The sequence below is a fragment of the Lontra canadensis genome, unplaced genomic scaffold, assembly GCF_010015895.1.
Source record: "Lontra canadensis isolate GAN:19392208 unplaced genomic scaffold, GSC_riverotter_1.0 scaffold42, whole genome shotgun sequence".
NCBI lineage: Eukaryota > Metazoa > Chordata > Mammalia > Carnivora > Mustelidae > Lontra > Lontra canadensis.
In genome coordinates, this window is record NW_022631036.1 from 1,804,266 (window position 1) to 1,832,238 (window position 27,973).

Here is a 27,973-nt window from a genome sequence, read left to right on the forward strand (position 1 = left end):
ATAGACGAACTTTATATATATGATTTCAAATAATCCTCACTACAGTCCTCTGACACAGGTACTATTGTTATCTCCATGCTGCAGACCCAGGAAGTTTAGTGTTTTAGACTGGGGCTCCTGGACACAGACTCAGAGAGTTGTGAAGGGATGGTTAGCTGCTGAGTTCTCTTAGAAGAAGTGAGAAGGCCAGGAATGAGCAGAGGGGGAACCTGACCTGACTGGCTCCAGTCCCGTCTGCTGGGAGTTCTGGAGCTGGGATAGTCCTTCGGGTTGTTCTCAAGTCCTGGCAAGGAGGCCCTAGCCAGTCACTCATGGGACACCCTGCCCCCATAGACAAGAAAGACTCCTAGTGTAATCAATTTATCAACAGTGGTATTCCCAGCAGCTAGAAGGACGCAACAGCCTTTTTTTTTTTTTTTAAGATTTTATTAACTTATTTGACACACAGAGAGAGATTACAAGTAGGCAGAGAGGGAGGCAGAGGGAGAGGGGGAAGCAGACTCCCCACCGAGCAGAGAGCTTGACGTGGGCCTTGATCCCAGGACCATGAGACCATGACCTGAGCTGAAGGCAGAGGCTCAACCCACTGAGTCACCCAGGTGCCCCAACACAGCAGCCTTTAAAAGAAAACTTGGACAGAGCACCACAGTATCCCCTACATTAGGTAATATGCCCATGGTTCCACAGAGAGTGAAAGGCTGGAGTTAAACCCAAGTCCGTCTGACTGGAAAGCCTGTCTTCTTAACCCCAATATCAAGTTACTGCCCTTTGCCCTGTCTATCTCAGTCAGTTGCTACTACCTGGTGAAAAAAATAGCATTGTTGGCCCATGTTTACGGTTTCAAGAATGACTGAAACAGTATTGGATTTGAATTGTTATTAAAAAGAAGGTCAGCGGCATTACGCATTAGCTTTTAGTGTGGATGTTTGTGTACTTGTCTGTGCAGATCTAGCCCTGCAGAATGGGAAAAGAAATTATATGGAACAGTGTGTTAGGGGCAAAATGTCTTCTTCCTTTCTTCTTCTGCACAGCTTATAGCTCACATTCACAGTCAAAATGGTAAGATTGGTTTAGTATATGAGAGATGTGCCTGTTCAGGCAGGGGAATTTGGACGTGGTTCCTTCCCTACCCTTAAAGTTAACCTGGGCCGGCTGAAGGGTCAGCTCATTGCCCGAGATTACCACAGCTTTCCCTAGGCCAGAGCCAGGGTAGCCACTGTCAAAGATAAACAGAGTGGACACCAGTTACAGTGGTAAGGACAGATTTCAATCAGTAGTACATTATTGCAATAGGGAAAGGAGTCCAGCGTAACTGAACTCGCCTTCAATTTGTACGGAAGCGATTGGGTGTTTTGGAGGGGTTGTTTTGGGGGTTTTTGGGGTACAAAATGGTAGTTTATTAAAACACGTGGACAAAACCGGGGAGGGGGCAAAAAGAGCTGCTGCACTGGGGTTGTGACGGGCAGCTGATTATATACTATGGGGCTGGGGGAGGTAGAGAAAAAGGGAGATTTCAAAGGCCTTGGCAATCAAGTTAAGGTTGTTTTTCCCCTCTAGCAAGTCATTAACATTAAGATAGTTGGGAGATTCCTGGAAGGTGGTCACACACGTCCCACCCTGTGGGCGTGGGGGTTGGGGGGAGGCTACAGGGGGTCAGCTTATGCTTTGTCTTCTGCTTGCCTTTGTGACTGGGCTTTTTAAAGGGAGAATGGAAGAATGGGGAGGGGATGAGCTGAGGCTCAGGAGAGTCAGGGAAGTGAGAAAGTACAGAAAGTAAGAAGGGGTTGGCCCATGTGGAATGCATCTGGGTTTGCTAACTGGTGTTTATTGAGTTTAGACTCCTAACCTCCTACAGAGACTAGGAGACAAGGGCTCTATCTTCACGTGTTGGCTGAAACAACCAGTAAATTCTTTTGGCAGCCTTGAATTTCCTCAGACTGACACTTCAAGGGGGCTAGGGTCATCCCAGGGATGTGGCCATGACCCATCAGAAACTATGTTAGAATTTTGTTCAAGCCTTTATGGGCCAAAGTTGAGAAGAGGGCTCAGAGGAACCTGACTACGTTTGGCCACAGAGAGGATCTTGGTCAGAACCAATTAGCAGTAAGCAGCAGCTGAGTGGGCCCAAATCAGCTGCCCTTAAGACCCCTCTGATACCAGCCTTATCCAAAGCCAAGAGCTTCCTGATGCTCCACTGATGTCTCATACACACATGTACTCTCGCACACATTCTTTAACCCACTGAGCCACCCAGGCGCCCCTCTCGCACACATTCTTATACACTCACGTTCTCTGTGCTCATGCTTGCTCACACATATACATTCACTTACACACACACACACACACACACACACACACACACATGCCTAGATTACTGTTCACAGATCACAACCTGTTTACTACCCCTGCTCTGCTGCTGGCCCTCATCTCCAGGCAGGCCAGCCTGTGCGGCTTCCTGCCCATCTAACTTGTGAGCTGGGGCTGGCTAGATCCAGGGTCTTCCACCATCAGAGAAACCAGAGGAGAGATCCCTTTGTGGAGGAAAGGAAAGGTGCAAGGAAAGGTACAGACCAGAAACAGAAGTTTAGCCAGAAAGAGAATCAGTCCCCCTGGGAGTTCAGCTCAAAGGTTCTCCAAGTTCTAGTTATTCAGTGACTTCTCATTCCTTTACCTGTTTCCACCCTCAGCCCAGTCCCTCCCAAGGTCTCAGGTCAGTGGGTGATAAAGCCAATGGTGGACCTCAGTCCAAACCTTTTGGCTCTCTCCCATGAGACCCATGGATCTCATTGACAGGTCCTTTTCAAATTCACCAAAAAACTTTATGCAGGAAAAATCTAGGTTGACTAGCTATGCTATGGATTATATATTATCTGCCTGTTGAGCATAATCAGGTTTCCTCATAATCAATCATAACCCCCTCGCCAACTCACCTTCCTTGGTTTTGCATGCTCTCACCATGGGTGGTTTTTATTTCTTCCTGCATGAGTGAGAGAAGACTTCTCTTCTTTGGACGGTGGAAGCAAAGAGCACAACTTTGGAGTTAGACGAGGGTTTGTGTTCCTGCTCTTTTATATGTGAGTTGTAAAACCTAAACTCTGGTGTATCCTCTCTGAGCCTCTGCAAAATGGCAGGGTGGTGATTGGGATTAAATGGGAGTCCCATTAAAAGCACCCAGCAGTCCCTTGCTAATAAGAAATAACCAATATCTCGTAACAATTAGAATTTCTTGCCTTTACTTTTTAATTATAGAATGACAGTAATGTAGTAAGACTTAAAAACCAGCACTCCTTCCAGAAAAAAATTGTTCTTCTTCTAAGGGTCTTACTTCACAATTACATCACATCAATTGTCACTTTGCTCCTGCATTTTGTGTTGACCCTGGTACTTGGGAAGGATGGGGCCTGGGCATGGTCCCCAAGTGGAGTGTGCTGTGACAGAGTCACAGGGGCCATTAAGCCAGTGTTGCTTCATCTATTTTGTACTAATTCTTTAGGGTTGACCCTTTTGGACCTGTCCCATAGCTGTAACTTAAGATCACAGACAGGCAAGAAGCTCTCCTTCCTTTGTCCCAATTGCCTCCATCCAATATTCATAGTAAACTAAGGGAGAAAATGACACACAGATCATGTTCACGGCAGAGCGAGGAGAGGAGACACCATCCTCCGTCTGGGCATCCTCCGCAGCTAGGCAGATGCTCGGCCAAGGGAGGAGCTAGTTGAGAGGGACTGAATCCCACACCCATCTACTGAGCCTACGTCATTATGGGTTGCAAACCACCCTCCCACGGCTTCCAGGTTGAGCTCCTGATCCCTTATAACCTTCACTCCTTTGGAAGGTGAGGGGAATCTGGGTGGAAATTGGAGGGAAAAAGCAGCACATGGAGGATGGAGGAGGGTGTTTTGTTTCCCTCCTTACAGCTCTGAGCAACTTGCTGCCTTTCTGGGCCATCTTGGTGATTCAGAGCATGCTCTGAGCTCTGGCCTCTTCGGCTACATTAATTCCCCACTCTCATTCACTTTCTGGTCATGACACCTTTTCAGAAAATTGGAAGACAACTATTCAGGAAATCAGAACAGCATTGCTTAGGCATTATAAACCGCTTCTGATGGCTACTGGTACAGCCAAAGGTACTGTAAGGAAAACACGCACTAAGTATTTGCTTCTTTGGTGATCTGCTATACATTCACAGGGCTGCTCCATGGTCCTGAATGCAGACAGAACATTTCTGTTAGCTCACAGCAGGAATTTAAATGCTCCTGGGAAACAATCAATCAATAATAATGTTCTTCTATGTCAGATGTAGCTTATAAATGTGATCAAAAGACTATTCTATAAAAGCACATAAATCCTTATAATAAGGGCATTTTCTAGTAATAAATGGTTTCCAAGATTTTTAATTGTCTCCTGCTCAGTTTCCACAAGCTGGCAAAGCTTAAGAGAAAGGTTTTTAGATCTTTATCTTATAATACAGTTGTTTATCAAATACCAGAACCATTAGCCAGGTAGAAGGTATTCTTGGGATTGAAAATAGACACAAAGGGAGGTAATCTGCGAATAAATTGATTTTTTCAGTTTGCTTACTGCTTTGCCACATGAAAACCTGGGAATGGATGAGGCCAGTACTCTTTGTATCCTACGAAATAGTTTCTTTTCTGAGGAGCTAGCGGTATCTTGTCAAAAATTCTTTATGGGTGTCAGGTCTAATTAACTTACATTATATATTAAGTACCAGGTGGGGACACAAGAAATCAGGTAGCTTCAGTTCTCTATAGCTGAATGAACTTGACTTCTATATTCCAACATACAAGTGTGGTTACTAAGGCAGATGTTATAATAAAAGGGGGATGACAACTGTAGTAGCCAGCAAACTTTTGCTCATTCTAAAAAAGAAGAGATATGAATTCTAAGGTAACAATGAAAAATGTCTCCTTTAGAATATGTCTGTCATTGTATTGTCTGCTTCTCTAAATTAGATCCTCCTACCCTTTTTCGTTCCCTGGGCTCTTAGAAAAAGTTCTTAAGGAGAAAACTTTTATTCCAAATAATAGGTCAGCTGGGACCTGGTAATAAAGAATTGAGTAGCCCTTCCAGCATCGTAGGCTCACTTTGTGCTTTATCTTATGTAGCTGTGTTGGTTTAGCCTCCCTGAGTCTAAGTACATAGATCAGAGTAAAAGTGATGAAGGATATTCTCCAACAGATCCTCTTCTAGGAATCTGCTCTGCAAATCTCCCCAATCAGTCTGTAGGTTGTTTGTGAGCAGGAAGGAAGGTGAAAAGAGTTAATAATAACCAGGGCATCTGGGTGGCTCAGGTCATGATCTTGGAGTCTCAGGATCAAGTCTAGCATGGGGCTCTCTGTTCAGCGGGGAGTCTGCTTCTCCCTCTCCCTCTGCTCCTCTACCCCCCATACCTCATTCATGCTCACTCTTTGTATCTCCCTGTCAAATAAATAAAATCTTTTTTTTAATTAGTAATAACTAACATTTATTAAGCATATACAACATATACATATACATATACAACAGGGGGGTTCTGCCCTTTAAATTTCATCTCATGCAATGCCCAGGACACCCAAGAATAGTAATATTCTTCTCATTTTATGGAGGAGGTAAAACTGTATATAAAAGTTGGTACTACCAGTAACTGGTAGCATTTATGAATTCAGAGTAGTTCCCTTATCCATTATACATAGCTAGCAGGAGCTTTTCCATTAGTGAATGCACTAAACCCTCACAATGACCCAACTATAAAATATTATTATGCTTCCCATTTTTTACATTGGCGTAACCCAGGCACAGGTAACTTTCTCAAGGTCACATTTAGTAAAGGACAAAGACAGAATTTGAACATTTCTAAGGCCTGTGTTCTTTCTACTACCCTACATTGCTTCTATCAAGCATTTGGTGTGCATATTTTTAAAGAGATCCAGTGCCCAACTTTATATTTAATAAGGCAAATATAAGAAGAAAAACATTCACTTAGCCTTATACACTCTAGCTCCATGTGGTTGCAAATGGCAAGATTTCGTTCTTTTCTATAGCTGAGTAATATTCCATTGTACACACACACATACACACTCCCCACATTTTCTTTATCCATTCATCTATTAATGGACAGTTGGGCTGCTTCCATACCTTGGATATTGTAAATAATGCTACAATTAACATAGGTGTTTGTATATCTTTTCAAATTAGAGTTTTTTATTCTTTGGGTGAATACCCAGTAGTGGAATTACTGGATCATATAGTAAGGTGAAGGGGATTAAAAGTACCCTTAACTTCATGAGCACTGAATAATGTATAGAATTTTTGAATTGCTCTCTTGTACACCTGAAACAAATAAAGCACTGTATGTTAACTATACTGGATTTACATTTTTTAAAAAAGAGGCAGAGAAACATTCATTAGACCAAGAGATATAATCTTAAGATTCTGCCCTTTTACTTGAAAGAGGAGAGTGGTTGCGGTGTTGTCTTGGCAAGGAGGGGAGTAGGTTTTAGTCTTCAAAGAAGGTGATAGGGGTAAGGAGTTTGTCTTTGTAATTTCCTGGAGAGATGGGCGGTTATGCCCAGGCTTTTAGGAGAAGAACTTTTGCACCAAGTACAATGGCAGTGGCTGCAAGTAATGGAAACCCCAGTATGGGAACTTAACTAGGTTAATTAACTAATTAATTGATTAATTGATAATTAGTTAATTAATTGAATTAACTACTTAATTTAAGTTAATATTGCCCATAGACAAGAAGCCTAGTGGTAGGAGACTTCAAGTGTTGTTTGGCTGCTCAAAGCTGCCCCTGGAACCCAGGCTGTTTCTTCTTCTACCCTTCCTCCCTTACTATGTTGGTCTTCTCAAGGAGAATCATAAGACATTTGCCATAAAGTTGGGAACACAAGGGCAGAGGCTGCACCAGCCACACTGGTCTCAAGTGAGCAGAAAACCAAGAGCTTCCTCAGACTACTCTCCACCCCCAGCCAAGCTCCACTCCAGTCTCATCAATTAGCAATGTGTCTCTTTGCCACCCCGACAGGCAGGGAGGCTGGAGAAAAAGCAAGGTCTTACTTGCACCCTTGGCCCCCCCAGCAGAATTGCATCCCATGTGGACAGGACAGTGTGTGAAATTGGGAAGAGAGTCTGCCTTGGTTTGGGAGTGGAGAGGAGTTAAGGCAACAGGGCTGTAATTAGAAGCCAAAAGGTGACCTTGATGAGGAAGAATGTGATCGTGGCTTTTGTATCTGTCATTACACTGAAGTGGCCCCAGAGCATCACACCAGTGCTCTAACCCTTCCTTCCCTCCTCCTGTTCTTGACTCTCTATTCTTCCGGCCCCAGGCCCAAACCAAGAACACTTCAGCCTAAATCATTTTGACAATTACCAAATCATCTAACTCACAGTTTTCTCTTAATTTCAAGTTAAATAAATTGTTGCTGAATTAATCAACAAATTAATGAGATGAGGAAATTCCAGGCAGATACAGCTGGTGAGGGCCTCTGCAATGGTCAGGAGTTGACCCTGCTTCAGAGGAGAAAGTTCTCAGGAGCCTGTGGAAGGGGTCTGGATGCTGTTAATACCAGAATCCTCATGTACAAATGTTGGCTAACTGTCCCAGGCTCTGACAAAAAGAATCTGAGGAGGTTGAGGACTCTTGGGTCTTGGATTGAAATGACTCTGTACAACCTCGCTGCTACTTCCTGTGATTACAGCTCCATGGTTTCCTTCTTTATCTTTGCAGAGCCAGCTCTCCCAGGCGCTGAACGGGCTGTCAGACAGGGCCAAGGAAGCCAAGGAGTTTCTGGTGCAGCTCCGCAACATGGTCCAGCAGATCCAGGTATTGGCAGCATCTGAGACAGAAAGCAAACCCCATGAGTTCAGATATTGCTGCATCGTGGGGAAGTTTGTCTGCTTCTTCTACTTTTCTGTGTTGTGGGGGAAATTCCAATTATTTTTCTGCTCTGTCTCTTCGAAAACAAGCAAATGTTCAGACCAATTTCAAATGTACCCGCCTCTCAAGGTGGTTATATTTTGCCAACAAGCCAGCTACACAACCTGGTTTTCCAAATAGTTCCTGTCCTTGGCACTGAGGTCCTAATTCTCTACTACTCTGTATTTAGAAAGAGACCTTTTTTTGAAGTTGGAGTCATAATTGTTTAGTTTTTTAAACTCTCCAGGCTCCCAGAACATCTTGCCATAACTGTATCCAATGGTTTCCCTTTCCTTCCTTCCCTTCACCCCTTCCTCCCTTCCTCCTTCTCTCTGTCTTTCCTTCCTGCATGTAGTAATGCTTCTTCTCCACTTAGATGCTTAAATATTTTCCAAACAAGATCCCCCCCCGGTAACTATAAATTCAGATTGCTCTATTTGGACATGACCCACAGATCAGCTGGCATTTGAGAGTTCGTGAATTCTCCACTATTGCTAAAGGAAAGAAGCCATAAACTACATGAGATGCTTAAATAATGACCTTCTGCTCTGTTTACTGTTCTTATGTTTTGAGGTTGCCTCACAGAAATAACCTTCGCTCTGGCCTCTAGTAAATTGCTTTCTGAGTTAATATTTAACCCATGTCGAGGTAGAAATATCTTTTTAAATGTAGGCCAATCTTTCAAAGCATCTCACACTGATTTCCTCACCCTTTTTTGCATGCATGCTCATGTTAAAACTTTTGATTGCCTAACAACCTAATACCCATACACTTCCTTCTGTTTTCCAGAGCAACAGAGGTTATCAGTCAGTCTCTCCTTTGCTTTTGCCTCTGCACCCCACCTCTTCCTCAGAGCAAAGCTTTCTTTCTGCTCTACATCAGAACCTGCAAGAAGGCTGCACTTATCCTCCCAATGTTATCCTGCATGGGACATGGAGAGCTCTTAAATGATGTTTTCTATAGGACTTCTCTGAGTACTCAAAAGCAATTGTCATGAAAGCTGAAATTTCATATGTAGATGTCATTGCTCTAGAATTACTAATGCACACCTTAAATGAAAAATGACTTGCATTTGAGAAGTTATCAGATACCTATCAGTATGTCCTCACATTAAGAGACACAGTTCTTGGGGCGCCTGGGTGGCTCAGTGGGTTAAAGCCTCTGCCTTCGGCTCAAGTCATGATCCCAGGGTCCTGGGATCAAGCCCCGCGTTGGGCTCTCTGCTTGGCAGGGAGCCTGCTTCCCTTCCTCTCTCTCTGCCTGCCTCTCTGCCTACTTGTGATCTGTCTGTCAAATAAATAAATAAATAATCTTAAAAAAAAAAAAGAGAGACACAGTTCTTTTTGACTTTGGGAATAAATTAAAATTTGATAGGCTAAGCTGTTCTTTCCTTGCCAGCCCCCAAAAGTTTACAATTGACCCAGTTGGATGCTATTTTTTCAGTGCTATTTGTGTATATGTGAGTATTCATCTTTCATTTGCTATAAATTACAATTGTTTTGCAGATTATGGTTTGACTCTCAAAATTACATATGTAACTTATTGAAAGGATTATTGTTCATGAATGCTTATGAATTGGGAGAGAACTGCTTGAAAAAAATGTCTACAGCTTGTATAGGTTTAAATCAAGTAAATAGTTAGATCTGGCATTCAATTTAAACATCATGAAGAAGCTATAATTCATTTAGAATATGGTTTACTTTCTCCAACAAGCGGTTGGTTCATGGCTTGACTTTTACATCTGGGTGATGCCTGTTACATATACTCATTGTTCTTGACGCCCTATGTGCATTAACTATTTGCCTTCTTTAATGAAAGGAGCAAGTACTTTTGCCCATGATTATTCTTTAAACTTCTATTGTCATTGGATTATTGTTTAATATTGAGGACCACTGCTGTCCTCTTTCTTCTCTCTCCTCTTGAATTTAATAATTCTTTAACTCTCATGCCTCCACCATACCCAACACGTTGAGGCAGCCAACCTCTCCAAATGCCACCTTCCACCATCCATAAGTGGACATATGCCAGCCCTCAGAAGGATTTATGGTCAACTCTAACTTTATGTTCAACAAACTAAGCTTTATTTTACACAATATAATGTGAACCGTGGAGATTATTTCCTTTTGATAAAAATAAATTTATTAAGTACTATTTATACTTTTCAATGTAAAATTCAAGGGAACACTACCACTGTGGAGTGAAATTTATCCAGTTACTTAAAAAAATGCCAAATGTGCATTGTAGATAGAGTTCCTTTCCGTCTCCTTTGGCAGGGATTTCCATCGCACAAATGGACAGGGGAGCTCTGTTTTTTTCTGGCAGCCCAAGGAGCCCAGGTACACTGGGGCTAAGACATGTGCTCTCTCACACAGGAGAACAGTGTGGAGTTTGAGGCTTGCCTGGTGGCCCAATGTGATGCCCTCATCGACGCCCTCAACAGAAGGAAAGCCCAGCTGCTTGCACGTGTCAACAAGGAGCATGAGCACAAGCTGAAGGTAAGTGCTGTGCTGTGGGGAGGGCAGAAAGCTGAGGAGCCCAGGCTCCCAGGGCCAGGCTGGACAGGCTAGATGAGTAGGCCAGATGCCCACAGTCTTGGGTGGCCAGTGGCCCAGAGGGCAGGGAGCCAGCATCCCTTTATTCACCATGCACACCCTCATTTACCTCACTGATGTTTATTGAGTGACTCCCCAATAATTGCTCTGGGTATAGACATAATTAGGTAAATAAAAATTACTGCCCTCATGAGACTTATGTTCCACCAGAAGGGATAAACAGTAAGCAAGAAAGTAAAATATGCAGTATTTAGTAACAGGCACTGAGAAAAGTAATAAGGAATAGAGAATGGGAAAGTGCAACTGGACAACTGCTCGGATTTTTGTCATCACACTGTGAAATCAATTGATTACAAGTCTAGGCCCCCACTGGCAAAAACATTGGTCCTCTTAGAGACATCTGATACCCCATCCATTGCCCCTTTAGAGCAGGGCAACAAGATGTGAGAGCAGGCTGAAGAGATGGGAAGGACCCAGCAGGAGGGAGCTCAGAAGCAAGCAGTCAGAGAGGTCCACATGCTCTGCCATAAGCCCCAGGGTAGCTACCAGTGGGAGGAGGATAAGGGGTATGCAGTGCTGGCCTGATGAGGGCAAAGGGAGAGGTGAGGTCTGACTACAGCCTCTCTAGTGCAGTTAGGCAGTCAACATCAGGGAGCTTCGATAGTGGGCAGCAGAGAATGTATACAACCTCAGGGGAGCTTGTGAAAGTCCCCATAAGCATCAGATACCCCAGGAGATTTGGAACAGGCTGTAGTTGCTGAAGAACAGGGAAAGGCCCCATTTCTAAACGAATGGGATTCCAGTAAGAGGACCAAAGAAGAGTTTCAAAATGAAGAAATAAGAGAACACAGCTTACAAGATTTGGGGTTCAAGGTTGGTGGTGGGGAAGCTTCAGGCTGGGCCAGTACCCATCTTGTGGTGACCAGAAACAAGGCAATAAACTAGTTGCTAACTAGGGCATGAGTCCTGGGCAAGACCCATGGTAAGACTGGCAATGCTGGGCCCTGAGCGGCAGAATCACCAACCTTCCAACTTTACTCTGTGCCCCAGACACACACCAGGACCGCAAGCTCTGGGGTGGGGGTTGGGGGAGGTCGCTGCCAGAAGGCAGGGGGCCGAATGGCCAGATACACAACTGCTCCCCAGGGAAGCTTAACAGTTTTCTCCAACAGTTAGAAAACCCCAATCTAGCTTCCTCTTCTATGAGGCTCCCTCTTCCACAGCCCACCTGCTGCAAAATACAGAGCATGTGGCTGGAATAGAAACCTTTCTCCCCTGCCTCAGGTGTCCCTCTGAGAGGACCTGTGGAACTGCACCAGGCAGGAGGCAGAGCTGGGATAACAAGGTCCAAGCCTGGAAGAGCTCCTGGGGGCTATGCCTCGTGATGAAGCTTGTTGGCCTGACACCCTCTGGGGATCGATCAGGGCCACGGCTCTCTGAACGGTCCTGACAAGGCAGCTGTGGTGCCCTTTTATCAAGGAGAGGCACAGCAGATGACTTGATAAAGAAAATTGCATGGCTTGAAGTTGAATCTGAAGCAGGAGTTGGGAAAGGAAAGTGCACAGGGCTCTAACGTTCCTAGAACATCAGCCTGTTGGTTTGGACAGGAAGCCAAGGCTGGCGATGGTAACACTCCTTCCAGCGATACCATTACTGTTTCTTAGTGGTGCCTCTAATTGGAAGATCCTCTTAGGCTCATGTTAGAACAAACTCAAACCTGTTTCCGTCACCTGCTCTAACATTACTAAGCCCTTCATTTCACACCCTTCAGAAACCTAGAACCTTTTTTGTCATGGTGGAGCTCAAATATCACTTGAATCCCATAGAGCTCTCTAAAGGAAAACCCCAGCTGTCTGCAGGAAATGAGCTGGACGGCTGGATTTTCCCTCTAAATAGTAGACCCACCATTTTTGTATGTAGTCACCAAGTGTTAACTTTTCCTCAGTAGAAATCTCTTTTTTAAGTTGTTGCAGGCACTTTCTTGGTATCTTTAAACCATTTGTGATAAATCGTACAGGGCCTATGGTGGCCACTGCAGGTTTTCTACCTGGGAGAGCCAGAAGGGCAGTGATCTGGACTGAAAAGGGAATCACATATTGAGAAAGCATCATTTATGCATATCAAACAGCAGCAGAGGGGCACAAGAGCCCCCTGAGCCCCTGCTGCCCCTGTGGGATGGGACTGTGTGAAAATCCATTGAGGGTTGTGCCGGGGACACAGAGAGAGAGAACCCTCAGGAACAGCTGCTGCTCATTGCCCAGGCTCCATGTGGGGTGACAGTCTGTCCGTCCAGGTGACCTGCCCCAGCAGGACACACCGATGCGCCCGGGGCCTCTGAGCAGAGGCAGCTGCTTGCTCTCATGTCGCCCTGCCCCGCGTGGAGTGCCCTGCCCCAGATCCCGAAGGGCCGAGGAAACAAGAGGCAGGTGGCTGGTTGTCCCCCACGGCAGCAAAGCTGTTCTGTCTTCTGTCGTGAGCGATTTGTTTCTCCGCCATTTTCAGCAGATTGTATGTCACTGCTAAAAACCGCCAGCAGCACCGACACCCGGACTGTGGACGCCAGCCTCTGAATCTCCCTCCCTCTGCTTTTCTCTTCCTGCCGTTCCCCTTTCTTGTCATTTCTGTTGCTACTCAAATCTGTGAGAAAAGACTGGCCTTTTATAGACAGCCCTCGCCAAGCACAGTACTTCTTTCTGTCTTTGTTGGCCGACCCATCACTCACAGTTGGGCAGGGATAATCTTATGGTCTTCCGCTCCCCTTTGGCAGAGTTCTCTAGGGGCCTGCTTTTCACTGACAAAGAGGAGAGTTGTGTGTGTACTTTTCTGGCAACTTTCTCTTCTTGAGCAATCCAAAAGGCCTGGGATGCTGGAAAGGGAGTGTGTATAAAGAGTCTTTATGATCTCCTCAGGCCCCTCTCTGAAAGCATTGATTGCTGGAGCAGATTGGATGGTTCTGGTTCTGAGACAAGCTGCAGCTGAGAGGTGAAGAGCCCAGCTTCTGTGTCACAGAGAGTGGGGTGGGAGGACACACTTCCTCACTTACTAGGTCTCCAACTGTGGGCAAGTCTCTGGCTCAGTTACTTTCACCTGCGGGTAAAATCAGGCCAGGAGCAGTGGTCACCTCACAGAGCATTGCCCAGCACTTCCGGCAGTCCTTGGGAAATGTTGTTAGCCCTGAAAGGATGCCTAGAAATGTGCTGGCACCCAGCATATTGAAGAAGTGCTCCTAGGGACTTACGGTCCATAATACCAGAGTATGTCATGTAGAAATCGTCTATACACAGGTGTGATTGTCTCTGAACCTAGGAAAGTGGCTTGTGTTTTTAATTGATCATCCTATGAAATAGTTCATGAAGTTTGGTGAGCTATTTTTAAAATTAGTAAAAAAAAAAAAAGGCTTGGAGACATATGTATGCAGCTGTGACCATATTTTAGGAATATTTGAAATATAAATTTTGTTTAATATTATTCTGTGGTTTGAAAAAAAAAACACTGGGAGACAAATATCTAGTTTTGGGATGTGGTAAACTAATCAAATGTCAGAAAGCTACTGAAGGGGAAAAAATGTTTTCGAGCTTTCAAGAAATACTACTGATTCGCGTTTGGGACAACATGGGCAAAATCCCCACAATAAGCACCGTAAACCCAATCCCCTGGTGTCTTGTTTGAACTGTATGTTTTGTGACCATTCTTCCTGGGCCTTCCTGACCTGAGTAAGGCCTTAAAATATCCTCACAGGGAATTTGTGACAATACTTAAATGTGCCATTAATGAGATATGTGTTTTTCTCATGAAACTTACAAATGTCATTTCTGAGAATGATTTTTATTTATGTAACACTCAGAATTTGAAATAATTCTACAATCATCTTAAATGTATATTTGTTCCAATATTTTAGAGTAAATTCATATGTTGAATAGTACAAGGTGACAGGTGTCTTCTTGGTTACCTTTCAATTCTAAGATTTTCTGGAAGAAAAAGTTATAGTTATTAAAAAAATTCTGAAAAAGTTTAATCTTTAATTTCCACATGTGGGTGGCCAATGAATGTACCAACAAAATTATCCAGTGAGAATGCTAAAAGAAAATGATAAAGTTTGCTGTTTCTTAACATTTTATTTTTACAGATGACCTCCACATCCAATTGTAACCATATATAAAATGTTTGACTTTGGATCCAAGTATATTGTTGGGTTTTGTTATAATTATTATTATTATTAGCATCATTGTCTTTATTATTATTTACCATGTATTGCTTGTCATGTTTCCATTACATTTATTTAGAAAAATGAATTATATGGTCATTTCATTCAGAGTACAGATTTACACTAGGGACATTATTGGCTTGTCAAATTGCTTCCTTAGGCTATTTTGCCATTGCTTCAAAACAGGCTAGTAATCCTTTGACTTAGATTGGGCTAGGAGATGGGAAAGAAAGAAAGAAAGAAAGAAAGAAAGAAAGAAAGGAAGGAAGGAAGAGAGAAAGGAAAGAAAAAGAGAAAGAGTGAAAGAGAGGGAGAGAGAAAGGAAAGAAAGAAAAGAAAGGAAGGAACAAAGAAAGAGAGAGAGAAAGAAAGGGGGAAGGAGGAAGAAAGAAAAGTGGGAAAGGAGGGAGGAAAGAAGGAAGGAGAAAAGAGGAAGGGAAGAAGGAAGGCAAAGAAAGGGAAAGGAAATGGAAAGGAAAGGAAAGGAAAGGAAAAGAAAGGAAAGGAAAGGAAAGGAAAGGAAAGGAAAGGAAAGGAAAGGAAAGGAAAGGAAGGAAGAAAGATGGAGGGAGAAAGGGTGGAAGACAGACCTACCCAAGCTCACAAAACTTTTAGTAATTAGATAGGATTTGACAGGCTACAGCCCTTACTAGAAAGAAAAAGCAACAAATTTATGCCAATAATCAGCTCAATCCCAATAAAACTACTGGCAATAAGTTCTGTAAGTCCATTACAATGAAGACATTTGGAAATATTAAGCACACTGGAACACTTGAAACTTTGACTGCCCTTGGGGGGACCAACTCTAAAATTTTAACCACAATTATTATTGATTATAAGGCTATATCATTAATGGGGAATTCATTTCACAAATGCTGTGATTCCCTGCTACATACCACATAGGAGCAAAAGTCACAGAGGGACTGTACGCAGAGTCCCTATGGGATCACCAGGATGCCACCACACACAGCTGGAGCTCACCAAAGTTAGGGGACACTCTTCTGAATGTTATGCCCCAATAATGGGTCCATGATTAAAGGAGCGAGACTGATACAAAGCGAAGGTCAAGCAAAGCTTTATTTCATGCCAAGCATCAAGAATCTATCCGAACGTTCGGGGCCGCACCTCTTACAAGAGAGGGCGACCCTTCTCTGTTTTACAGTCTAGCTTTTAAGGGCAAAGGCCATGCGGTCAGGCCTGGCCACGCACAGGTGGCCAATGAGATTGTAACACACACAGGAAACTCCATAGTGATGCTAGGTGACCAATTGAGTTACAATTTACCCTAGTAGACATTTGACCCAACCTATTACACCTTGATTAGGATTGGTGCCAAAAAGGGTTCCCAAAGGGTGGGAGCCCTTACTCCTTGGTAGCTAGGGAGACAGTATGCAACCTCCTACTGATCAGATGACTCCGCTTGGCCTGACCCACCCTTGTGTCTGGACTTTGTTACTTGAAGCTGGTTCCCAGGACTTGTTTTAAAGTGAATCCCCTGGGGGAAGGGAAGCAGGGACAGTTTAACTTTAAATGAAAGCCTCTTGCTAAATAGGTCCTTACACTGAACACTCAGTACCCACTTTGGCAATGTCAATGGAGGGCAGTCACAGACCTTTAACATCTTAACTCAGACAGGAGTGACATTCCTTACCTCCAGAGGGCACTAAACACACACTTTGAATATGGGCGAGTCATCTACTGTGTCTCCCTGCACCCCAGAGCCTACAAAATACCATACTGTATGCATCACTTTAACCGCAGCCCACCATAAACAGTAAATGTTCTCCTGTGTGGGTGGGACCACACCAATATGTGTATCTCTCCAAGCGACTTGTATTCCTTCATTAACTTCTTTGTACAGGGATGTAGTATTCTACATACTAAGAGTGGGTTTTGCATATTCCACTCAAAGTTTATTGATAAGGCTATGGGTGGTATTCACACTTTTGAAATAGAAAGTTCAGTTTTTCTGTTAAAAACTCAAGCCTTCTTCAAAACAGGTACATATTTTATTTATTTAATAGGGCTAAATTATCCTTTTCTTGATTAAAAACTCAAAGCCTCAAAACTGGTCTTTGAAATGAGTAGTTGTTATGTGGGTAAATTAATGACATTAGTACAGAGAGTGGTATCAAGAGAAGGGGGAAATATTTCCTATAATCATGTGGGAGAATGGTGGCATGTGAGAAATTAAAGATGCTCTTCCTTAATTTAAATGCCTCTAAGTTTCAGTGAATATAATGATAATATAGGAGATAATATCCTAATCTAGGGGGGAAAAAAGAAAATTTGTTATTTTACTGGACAAATCTCATGGACAAAGCACTTCACTTGTAACTCACAAATGAGTTCATTCCAAGCATTAGTTGGTCATCTTGCTTTAGGAATGATGCTACATGCAGAAACTCCTCCCACTAATCAAAAGAACCTGTGAAGAATAAATCTTCAGGCTTGCATCTTGAGATTACTTGTACCTTACATATAAAAAAAGGATTACCTTATACTTAGGAGAAACTGTTTTAAGATGTGATGGGAAGTTGTATATTATATTTAGGAAAGAATTTCTCAGAATAGAAGAAAGAGAAGTGTTTACTTAGACTAAAAATTCATTAGTGATATCCCTGTAGACCCCATGATGAGAGAAAAAATAGTATGAGTGAAAGTATTTATTAAAAAGAATAAATAAAGAAAATATTTTAAAGAGCCACACACACGTAAGATAGAGAGGTGAATGGAGGCAGAGAAAGGGTGTCAAGGTCAAATTGGATAAAATAATGAAATTCACTTTAATTAACTTCAGATCTTGCTGCTGGTTGTGTTACATGAGCTGTGCTGGAGGGAAGAGATTGGCCTACTAGAGATGGGATGGAAAATGTAGTTGTGGACAGGAAGAACAAAATTTTACACATAAGCTATCATGGATTACTCTATGCTACTGAAAAAATTTGAGCACTCAGAGGAACACGCCAGTCTATTCTGAAATTCATTTTTTCCAAATAGGTGTCCGTGACACATCTTGACCCAAAGAATAACCTTAATAAATTTGCCACTTAACAAAATAAAAACATTCAAGTGATCAATAGGACTTGCCATCCTGAACAGATGGGGACTGCTAATAAGATTGTGAAAGCCTTCTCTGAAACTATGAACTAAAGATTAATTCACTGTCCCCAGAGAGTTGGTTCAGGCCATAATGCAGATGAAAGCAGGGAGATTTTTTTTCCCCAGTCCCTATTTGTGTCACTCTTGCAACTTGCACATTTCCTTCCTAAGAAAAGGAAGTCATCACTAGCCAGCTGCAAACATGGCGCCAACCGTTTCTCCAGAGCATCAGAGCAACTGCAGAGAAATGTAGACCTCAAAGGAAAAGTGACCTGGCCTAGCTTCCTAGGAATTGTTTTCCACAGAAAATATAACGTGAGATAAATAATAATAGTAGTAGAAATAACACAGAATGAAGAAGGGAACAAGTAAGAGAGCTGATGCAAACATTCAACTAGAGAAAATATATTATACTCTTAAAAGATCTAATTATTTGGCTGATTTCATAGGATGGGAAATCTTGCCAAATTTATTCAGAAACTAGATGTCAATTACAATATACCCAAAAGTGCTGCTTCTGGGAACCCTGTAGTTTAATTTTTAGTAGTGATTTTTATCACAGGCTAATGGGATCATTGTGAAATGGTTGATTAAAATGTAAAAAGATGGGCCAAATGCATTGTTGCAACAGTGGGAGTTGAGAGCCAGGAACTCAGGGATATTGAGTCATCCCAAGAAGCTTGAACCATGGAATACAGGAGCCAATGGCAACCCCCCACTGAAACGTACCAACTCTTCACTACAGTGAAACTTCTTAAGATTAGCTGGAGAGCCCTGACATTCAAGATAGCTCCTTCAGCATCAAATAAATCTTGCTTGAGAAGGAAATTTATAGAGGCAGATGTAGAATTTTATGAGGCCTGATTATCATATTTATTTCAGTATATTTAGGTCATAAAATTATCATTGATCTGTATGCTCTGGAAAATAAATACAACAATTCAAATCTATTTGGCCTCAGCAGACTCACTTTGGGTTACAATGCCTGGTGCAGACTTGCACACCACTAAGGTATGCACAGTCCTAGGACAGATGCCCATTGGATAGTGATTGGCCACTGCTGAGGCTTCTGCTGTCTAGAAGCATTCATGCACTGGCTACCAAAATATCAACACATTTTCTGGGAACAATTTAGTTACACCTAAAATGGCAGACAGGAGTAGCATATTAGCAGTAGGTCACCTGTCCTGGATTTTTTTTTTTAAATACTTTTGGGTGTTTTGTGTTTTTTCTCCCTGTAAGAAGCAAAAACTTAATCTTTCTGTTTGTTTTTTATTAAAAAAATAAAATAAAATAATTTGCATTCCATGAGCCCAGACCAACAGATAGGGGTGATGGTTTGACAGAATACTAGATGCCAGAAGAAAATAAGTCTATCACTGAATTTTAAATTTGGTCTCACCTCTCCCCGCCAAAATCACAAAAATGATCTTCACATCAAAGTTGATTTCTTTCACCAGTTCTGATATGCAGATTTCAAATCCTATACTTTATTTTTTATTTTAATTTTATTAAAAGTGAAAAAGTGGGAACAAATCATCTGTCAAAAGATTAGAAATCTCCATAGAGCAAAAACAATCATGTAAAAGGACAAAACTAGAGTTCTCATACTTCCTGATTATATAACTTACTGCAAATCTACAATAATGAAAACAGTATGATTTTGACAAGGGTGGCAAGACTAGGCAATGGGGAAAGGCAGTTTTACAACAAATGACACCAGAAAAACTGGCTATCCACATGCCAAAGAAAGAAGTTGGACCATTATCTAACACCGTATACAAAAATTAACTCAAAATGGACCAAAGACCTAAATGTAAGAACTGAAACTATAAAACTCTTAGATGAAAACACGAGGGCAAATTCTTCCCAACACTGGATTTAGCAGTGGTTTCTTGGATATTGCACCAGAGGCACAGGCAACAAAGGAAAAGGTAGATAAATTGGACTTCGTGCATATTTATAAATTTTGTGCATCAAAAGCAAAAAAACAACCCAGTTAAAAAATAGGCAAAAGTCTTGAATAGACATTTCTCCACAGGAGATATACAAATGGCCAATAAGCATATGAAAAGATGCTCATCATCACTAGTAATTCGGGAAATGCAAATCAAAACCACAATGAGATACTACTTCACATCCATTAGGGTGGCTATTATTATTTTTTTTAAAAGATAGTAATAAATGTTGGTGAGAATATGGAGAAATTGGAACCCTTGTGCATTGCTAATGTGAATATAAAATGGTGCAGCTGCTATGGAAAACAGTATGATGATTTTCAAAAAACTAAAATAGAATTAGCATATGATCCAGCAATTCTACTTCAGGGTATATACCCAAAAGAAGTGAAACAGGGACTTTCAGATATTTGTATACCCATGGTCATAACAGTTTTATTCACAAGAGCCAAAGGTAGAAGCAACGCAAGCATCCCTCAATGATTGAATGGATAAACAAAATGTGGTATGTACCTACAATGAAATATTATTCAGGAAATTCAGGATGTCTGGGTGGCTCAGTCAGTTTAAGCGTCCAACTCTTGGTTTCAGCTCGGGTTGTGATCACAGGCCCTGCATTGGGCTCTGTGCTGAGCATGGAGTCTGCTTGAGTTTCACTCACCATCCTCCTATGCCCTTCCCCCTTGTGCTCACTCACTAAAATAAATAAATCTTAAGAAAAAAAAAAAAGGAAGGAAATTTTGACATCAGCTACAGTGTGGATAAACACCTTGAAGACATGATGCTAAATGAAATGAGCCAGTCACAAAAGGACAAACATTGTATGATTCCGCTTACATGAGAGTCCTGGAGTAGTCTAATCCATAATGACAGAAAATAGAATGGTGGTGTTGCCAGGGGCCAGTGGGGAGGGGAGAATAGAGAGTTACTCTTTAATAGGTACAAAGTTTTAGTTCGGAAAGATAAAAACAATTCTGGAAATGGATGGTGATGACAGTTGCACAACAATATGAATGTATTTAATGCCACAGAATTATCTGATTAAAAATAGCTAAGGTTGGAACACCTGAGGGGCTCAGTCAGTTAAGCGTCTGCCTTCAGCTCAGGTCGTAGTCCCGGGGTCCTGGATCGAGTCCCATGTTAGACTTCCTGCTCATCGGGGAGTGTGCTTCTCCCTCTCCTCCCTGCTTGTTCTCTCTCACTATCTCTGTCACTATCGCTGTCTCTCTCTCAAATAAATGAATAAAATCGTTTTTAAAAAATAGCTAAAATTATAAATTTTGTATGTACATTTTACCACAAGAAAAAAAATTAGAAAGACATCAGCAATAATAAATGGATGAACTGCCAAAAAAAATTAGGAGGAACTTAAATGTCCAAAAATAGAGGAACAGGAATGTTTAATTAATTATGATAACCCACTCAGTGGGATATTTATGGAGCCAGTAACATTTATTGATGGTGGCAACATGTGAAATGGTATATGGTATAGTGTTAAGTGGGAAGGAGGTAAAATTGTCACATATTATGATTGCGACTATAAAAATATCTAGCTCAAGGATAAAACCTAAAAAAAAAAATTAAAATGCTTTAAAAATTTGCATGAGAGTGATGAGATAACTGCTGTTTTTGGGTCTAGTTTCCAATTGTTTTCAAAACTAGATATAATAATCTTTGATGAAAAATGTATAATCAAAACTGAAAAGAAGGAATGAAGAAAAAGCTTTTTAATAATTATTATTAAAATTCCCTTTAGTTATTATTTATAAAATCAAGAAAGCTGGATATTTTTGAGGATTTTGTAAAGTAGTATAAATGTAAGTAATTGAGTTTCCTAGAAAACTCTTGTTCAACTCTAGCTTCAGAAACCACTTCAGATTTAGGTCACTGTGCAGAGGACATGGAAAATGCATCTTTGAAGAAAGAAACTTTTCAAGGACTGTCATGTGTTTGACACTGGGCAAAGACAACTTCCCAGAGGCAGAAACTGCGTGTTCGGAGAAATACCTTTCTAGGTTAAAGCAGACTCACAGCATGGTAAACAGAGAGAGACTTTAAAACTGCTCTCCCAGGGGCGGCTCAGGGGCTCGGTCAGTTAAGCATCCTACTTGGGCTCAAGTCATGATCCCAGGGTCCTGGGATCAAACCCCACATCAGACTCTCTGCTCAGGGGCGGGGGAGTCTGCTTCTCCCTCTCCTTATGCCACTCCTCTGTTCATTCTGTCTCTTTCTCTCTCATTGTCTAAATAAATAAAACAACTGCTCTCCTAATGAGGCAGTGACTGCTTCTAAGTGGGCTATACTCCAGACTTAACTCTGCATCCATCTTTGTCTGGCTTCCTTATTGTCATTAGCTCACTGTCTTTCAGCAAGTTTCACCTCTAACCCCATCCCACCACCCACTTAGGAAGAAGAATCAGAATGAGAAGGAATTGGGTTCAGACGAGGACGTTTGCTCTTTACAAGAGAGGCACAGGGTGGGAGCGGGTGGGTGACGTTTCACAGAACAGAAGCTGCAACCACACCTCGGGTTACTCAGCTCCTTCATAAACTCTCCACGACCTCCCACTTAGAGCAGCTCACAGTATCAGCTTCCTGGAAGATTGGGGAGCAAGGGGAACCTGAGGAAGATGTCCCTTCAAGCACCGCAGTTTGCTTCTTTTTCAGCCTTTGCCACTTTGGACCATTCTGTTCTCACATCAATCCTAGGTGGTTCGAGATCAGATCTCTCACTGCACAGTGAAATTGCGCCAGACCACAGGTCTCATGGAGTACTGCCTGGAGGTCATTAAGGAAAATGATCCCAGTGGCTTTTTGCAGGTAAGTGTCAACTAGTTTCCACTTCAGATTCTCAGTGTCCCGTGAAACACAGTCCACCAACGTCGCAGCCAGACTCTTGGCAGCCCTTGCTGACCATGTTCCCTCCACAGTGGAACCCACCTTCAGACAGCCACACACATGTGGGTGCCAGCAGAACGCCACTGACTTCCTGAAAGTCTCTGCCACCATGTGCTCCAAGATTGAGATGTACATGGGCTTCTTAAAATTTGTTTCTGTTCATGGTTAATCATGAAAATGTAAGTCCCTGCAATTTCCTCCAAAGCAGGGCTACTGCTTTGCCTAAGAATTGGGTCCCTTTCCACTAATACCTTGGACAGCATTGTCAGCTAGAAATGTTTAAACATGAAAGGCTTCTACCTTCTTGACAGTTTCTACTGGCTAGTTAAATCAGTGATTTTCCAGGAGTTTTTTCATTCCTTGGATTTCTCGTAATTTTTTTCGAAGTTGATTGTTTTAATGAGATGTCATGATGTCAGCTGAATTTTGCTTAGGTTTTGAGCTCAATGATTAAGGGAGCTTTTATTAAGGAACACATAGATTCCTTCCAATTCACATTTTATCAAACTGGCCAAGAGTGACAATGGGAGATTAAATATAAGAAATGGAAGAGTTCTCTATCAAAGAATAAAGTGATAGAGAAGATGACAGGCTTAAAGTGTAAGAAATTCCACATTACAGATTACCATCTGCAGCCTCTCAAACTATTTTATAAAACTCATTCCAAGCGTTTACACAATATCCACACATCCTATTAGAAACTTAGGGTTGTTAGTTCTACTAGGATTAACAGATCACCAACATGTTATCAAATGTTGTTGGCATTTAGTTGATCAGTCATAAATAGCAATAGCATATATCCAGGTTTGTCTACAAAGCAATTTACAGCTGCTAATTATTTATAGTGGCTCCCTCCAACTCATGAAAGCACCCAGGTTTGCATGGGTGACCCTGGTCATAATAGGCTTCTCATTGCCTACATGGAGACAGGAAAGGTGTGAGTCCCAGAGTGGTTCGGTATGCTCCTGGAGAGTGGAGGAGCAGTGTTCTGTGTCCAGTGTGGTGTTATATTTCTTAGGCTGTGGTCTTTGATGTGATTAGATTTCCGACGCCCTCATAAGGAGGGTGCACCTGACTGAGGACCAGTGGGGGAAAGGCACGCTCACTCCCAGGATGACCACGGACTTCGACCTGAGTCTGGACAACAGCCCTCTGCTGCAATCCATTCACCAGCTCGACTTTGTGCAGATGAAAGGTGTGTATCTGCAACCCCTGAAATAGAGCAACATCCCAAGTGGATACTGATACTTGAAGCAGGATTGAGGCTTTGTGCCAGACTGTAGCAAACAAAATGCAGCTGGCAGGTTTATAAATCACCTAAGAGGTGGGGAAGTGAACATACACACATACCTCTGGGTAACAGTACAAAAGTCTGGAGTGGCTCCCAGCTTACCACATACGGGAAATGTACCATTGTAGCCCTGTGACCTACCTTTCAGAAAGCCAGATACATTCAGATAAACTCAATGCTTGCCTCCTTAAGAGTCTTAGAGCTGTCACAAGCCCAGCATCAGGGAATAGCTGACATAAAAAATGATAAGGAGATAGAGACTGCATCACTGTACATAAATAAAATCTTGTTACAGAAAGTAACCCAGAAATATTGGTATAAATCAAGGCAGTTGAGAATTGAAATGACTACTACCACATGGGTCGGTGGTGAGCAAATGGTTGAGCATAAATTAGTGGGAATTTGAGAGGATCAGCGTTGACTTGCCAATACTGGTCAGGAAAATGCCAGCCTGGTTACAGAAGGAAAATGAAGTTCTGAAATAAATTTTAACTTTTCAAACTTTTGGCTTATATGATTTAGGGGTTTGCAAGATGTCTTTGAGATTTTTTTGGGTGGCTGGGGGGAAGTGCAAGTACCTAAAATTATCTTAAGGAAAATAAAAAGCCAACCATGCAATGATATTTTTATGGCAGTATAAGTAATATCCACTGGAAAAAGATTCTTTTTTTAACTTTCATTTTGAAATATTTATACATTCACAGGAAGTTGCAAAAATAGTAAGGAGAGGTCCTGTGTACCGTTAGCCTAGTTTCGATCAATGGTTGCATCTTGCAGAACTATCATCTTATATCAAAACCAGGAAATTAGGGGCACCTGGGAGGCCCGGCCCAGTTGCTTAAGCATCCACCTCTTGATCTCAGCTCAGGTCTTGATCTCAGGGGTGTGAGTTCAAGCCCCGCATTGGGCTCTATACCCTGCGTGGAGTCCACTTAAAAAAAAAAAAAAAAACCCATAGGAATTAACATTGGTACAATGAATATGTATCACTCTGGGTCATTTGTCAGGTGTTTCGAGTCATCTAACTGCTCCTGCAATTAAGCTACCACCATAAAGACTTCCCTTATGCTACTCCATTATGGTCATATAGTTATACCCACAACCCTCCCCTCTGCTGTCATCAATCCCTGGCAATCACCTATCTGTTCTTCATCTCTGTAATTGTGTCACTTTCTAGTCTTTTTCCTAAAACTGAAGAAATTGATTTGCTCTTTGCTTCTCCCAATTTGAGCAGCCACATAATAAAGAACTTAGAAGTTAGGGCTTTAAGATTTTCATTTTTTAAGAAAAATCTACATGCTTCCTTTTATCAGAGAGAAAGACCTAACCCAGCAAGTCTTAGGGCTCTGCACTTGTAACTCACATCACACAGCTAAACTCATCCATGTACCTGGTACAGGTAACTCTCATTCTTTTAATGGATTTTTGCTCTTTTATTTTCAGTTTTCTCATTTTTTGTTTATTATATATTGCTTTGGGATGATGCCTTAATTGATTTTTGGAGTAAATAGCATATAGATTGTTAATAAAAGTACTTTGTTGCCATAACAAAAATGTTTAGCATTTCCTGACTATTTACCAAACCAGAAACTCTCCTAAGTGCTTCATGTGGATTAATTCTATTTATTCTCACAGCCCTAGTAGGCATCCAAGGAAACTGAGGCACAGGAAGACTGGGTAGCTTGCCTGAATTCACACAGCTAGTGAATGTCAGGCAAGCGTTCAAAGCCAGAGAGATATGTTCCAGACCCTGCACCTACAACTTCCAGTTTGTTTTAACATTAGTGCCTTATAAACTGGCTTCTTCAAGCAATAACCAAATTCCTCTCTTAAACTTAAGAAATTTAACTTTTTGTTGCAGCACAACTTTCTTGCTATTTAGAATGTTTTCTTAAACACCCCCATGTGGTCTGTAGAATACAGCCATTTGAGTAATATATGGATCCCCAGGTAAATCTCCCTCAATCAGCCTCTCTCTGGATCCCGTCCTCTCAATGAGATCAAATCATCGGAAGTTATGTCACAAATAGCTCAGAGGAGAAAATATGTCACAGAAAGGCAGTGGAAGGGCTTTCAGTGGAAGGAAAAAAGGAGCCAACCCAATTAGACTTGGTGATGGAGCAGGTAGAGGGGGAGAGCCTCAGGGCTTTGAACTGCTTTCAGCAGCTGACAGAGCCCTCCCCTCCCTTATTTGCTGTCCTTCTGAATTATGTCCATCTGCCCAGAGTGAAGTCCAGGCCAGTTGGCAGGATGGTAACAATTGTGTTGGAATGAACAGGCCCTTCATCTGGTATGGGAACTGTAGCCTCATGTGCTGTGCCTCACAGACCCCATCCCTAAAGCACAAGGCACTTGGACCCTTAAGGCTGCCTGCAGACATATGCATGAAAAATGGCTGTGTGTCCACTCCACCAAAGTCTGCACACGCGGCAGAGAGTGCTACACACTCTCAAGGCCAAAATGCAGAACACACTCACAAAAATTCACCCGGGACACAAATGATCTCAATCAGTTATTTACAAGGTTCCTCCAACAGGCCATTTGGGATGAGACTGGATTATTCCATTTTCCTTTTCTTTTTCATACTTCACATTAATTTAATTTACTGCTGATTAGTATTCTTCTGCAGAGTTAATTTATATGCTTTGCTTTGTGCTTGTGAAGTTTAATTAATTCAGTGAGAGCCAAGTCCTTGTTAGACTCGAAATAATTTTTATCTGTCAGATGTTTTCGATGGAAAGGAGAAGCCAAAAGGGCATGATGCAATAGAATTTGACTGGCTGTGGTTAAGACTACTCCTACTGGCCTCTTTGATAGCTGTTAACATACACAGCTGTGCTAGGTGTCGTATTAGTGTTTTTTGGTAAGATAGCTTGGTCAGTTTAATACACTGCACGTTCCCAGCTTGTCAGTAAAAATATCTCAAGAAACTGTACCCCCAAATCTGAGTAAGAAGGACCAAAATTTAAATAGCATTGAGAACAGTGCTAAAGTAATCTGACCATTAATACAATATGTGTACTTCAATATATGTTTTCTAATTATGCTAAGCAGATTACAGTAGAAAGTTAAAATGTTTTCAAAGCTACTTAAAGTATGCATTTAAAGTTTGACTCAAACTAACAACAAAAATATCGGTTCATTTCTTAACTGGAAATTCTAGCCTCTCTCTGGTTTTGGAATTTCATCTCAGATGTCTTTTTTTCCCTTGATATCAAAAAAGATAGATCTGTTGCTGGTTTTTTGTTTCAGTTAGGGCAGCTACTAATCAGCAAGAAAATTATTCTCCTATGAGCCAAGGATTTAACTCATCTGCTCTTCCTGATTCTGCATCTGAAATCTAAGTGGAGAATGCTGATACCTTCTTTATTCAAACATCCTCAGAAAAATATTATCCCAGAATTGTTTTAAGTATAGAAAGTGTCCCAAGACTCATGAGTCAGTGCTGGAAAGAAATGCCAACATGTTCATTCTGAACCAGGATATGAAACAGTGACCTAATGCTCCCCCTAAGCCTTTTTAGTACCAATGGCTGTTAATCCCTTAAGTGCCTCTACTCAACCTAAGAACACATTTATCTTTATGAACTCATGTCACATCTAAGAGCCCTGAGTATGCACCAAGGTCATGGGCAAGGTCAGTGTGATGTGAACAGACCTTCTTATAAATCATGGAGAAAGAGCACCCAGAGGTTTGGCTGGGATGCGGATGAGCACACACACGGACTCACATATCCTCTGTTCATGCATGTGACCCATTCATGGTTTGGAGTCCTGCAATGCATGTCCTCAAAACCCACGTTCACATTTCTCTGTACCAGTGTAGTAATGAGAGCTTTGCAGAAATGGCTTGTTGTTCCTCTAAAGTAGAAACTTTCCTGAGATGCCACTTGTGTTGTTCAGCCACTATAAAGGAGAGACAGTCCCCCAAGGAACATTCAGACAGGATGACTCAGGAGAATTGCATTCCCAGCTACCATAGCTCTTATGGTGAAATATTTCTTTATTTTCTTTTTGCAATTTTTAAAGTATGGTTGACACCAAATGTCAC

The 27,973-nt window shown here is 41.9% G+C and overlaps 1 protein-coding gene across 9 annotated transcripts in view; it reads left to right on the forward strand.

The window, feature by feature from the left end:
* The window catches only part of TRIM9 (tripartite motif containing 9), a 107,910-nt gene that overhangs the window by 51,915 nt on the left and 28,022 nt on the right, over positions 1–27,973 (forward strand). For all 9 annotated transcript variants that reach the window (XM_032871132.1, XM_032871133.1, XM_032871126.1 and 6 more), the window contains exons 2-5: positions 7,730–7,825; positions 10,291–10,413; positions 22,444–22,554; positions 23,674–23,827. In XM_032871132.1, the coding sequence (XP_032727023.1) occupies positions 7,730–7,825; positions 10,291–10,413; positions 22,444–22,554; positions 23,674–23,827 (484 nt within the window). The remainder of the gene's footprint in view (positions 1–7,729; positions 7,826–10,290; positions 10,414–22,443; positions 22,555–23,673; positions 23,828–27,973) is intronic.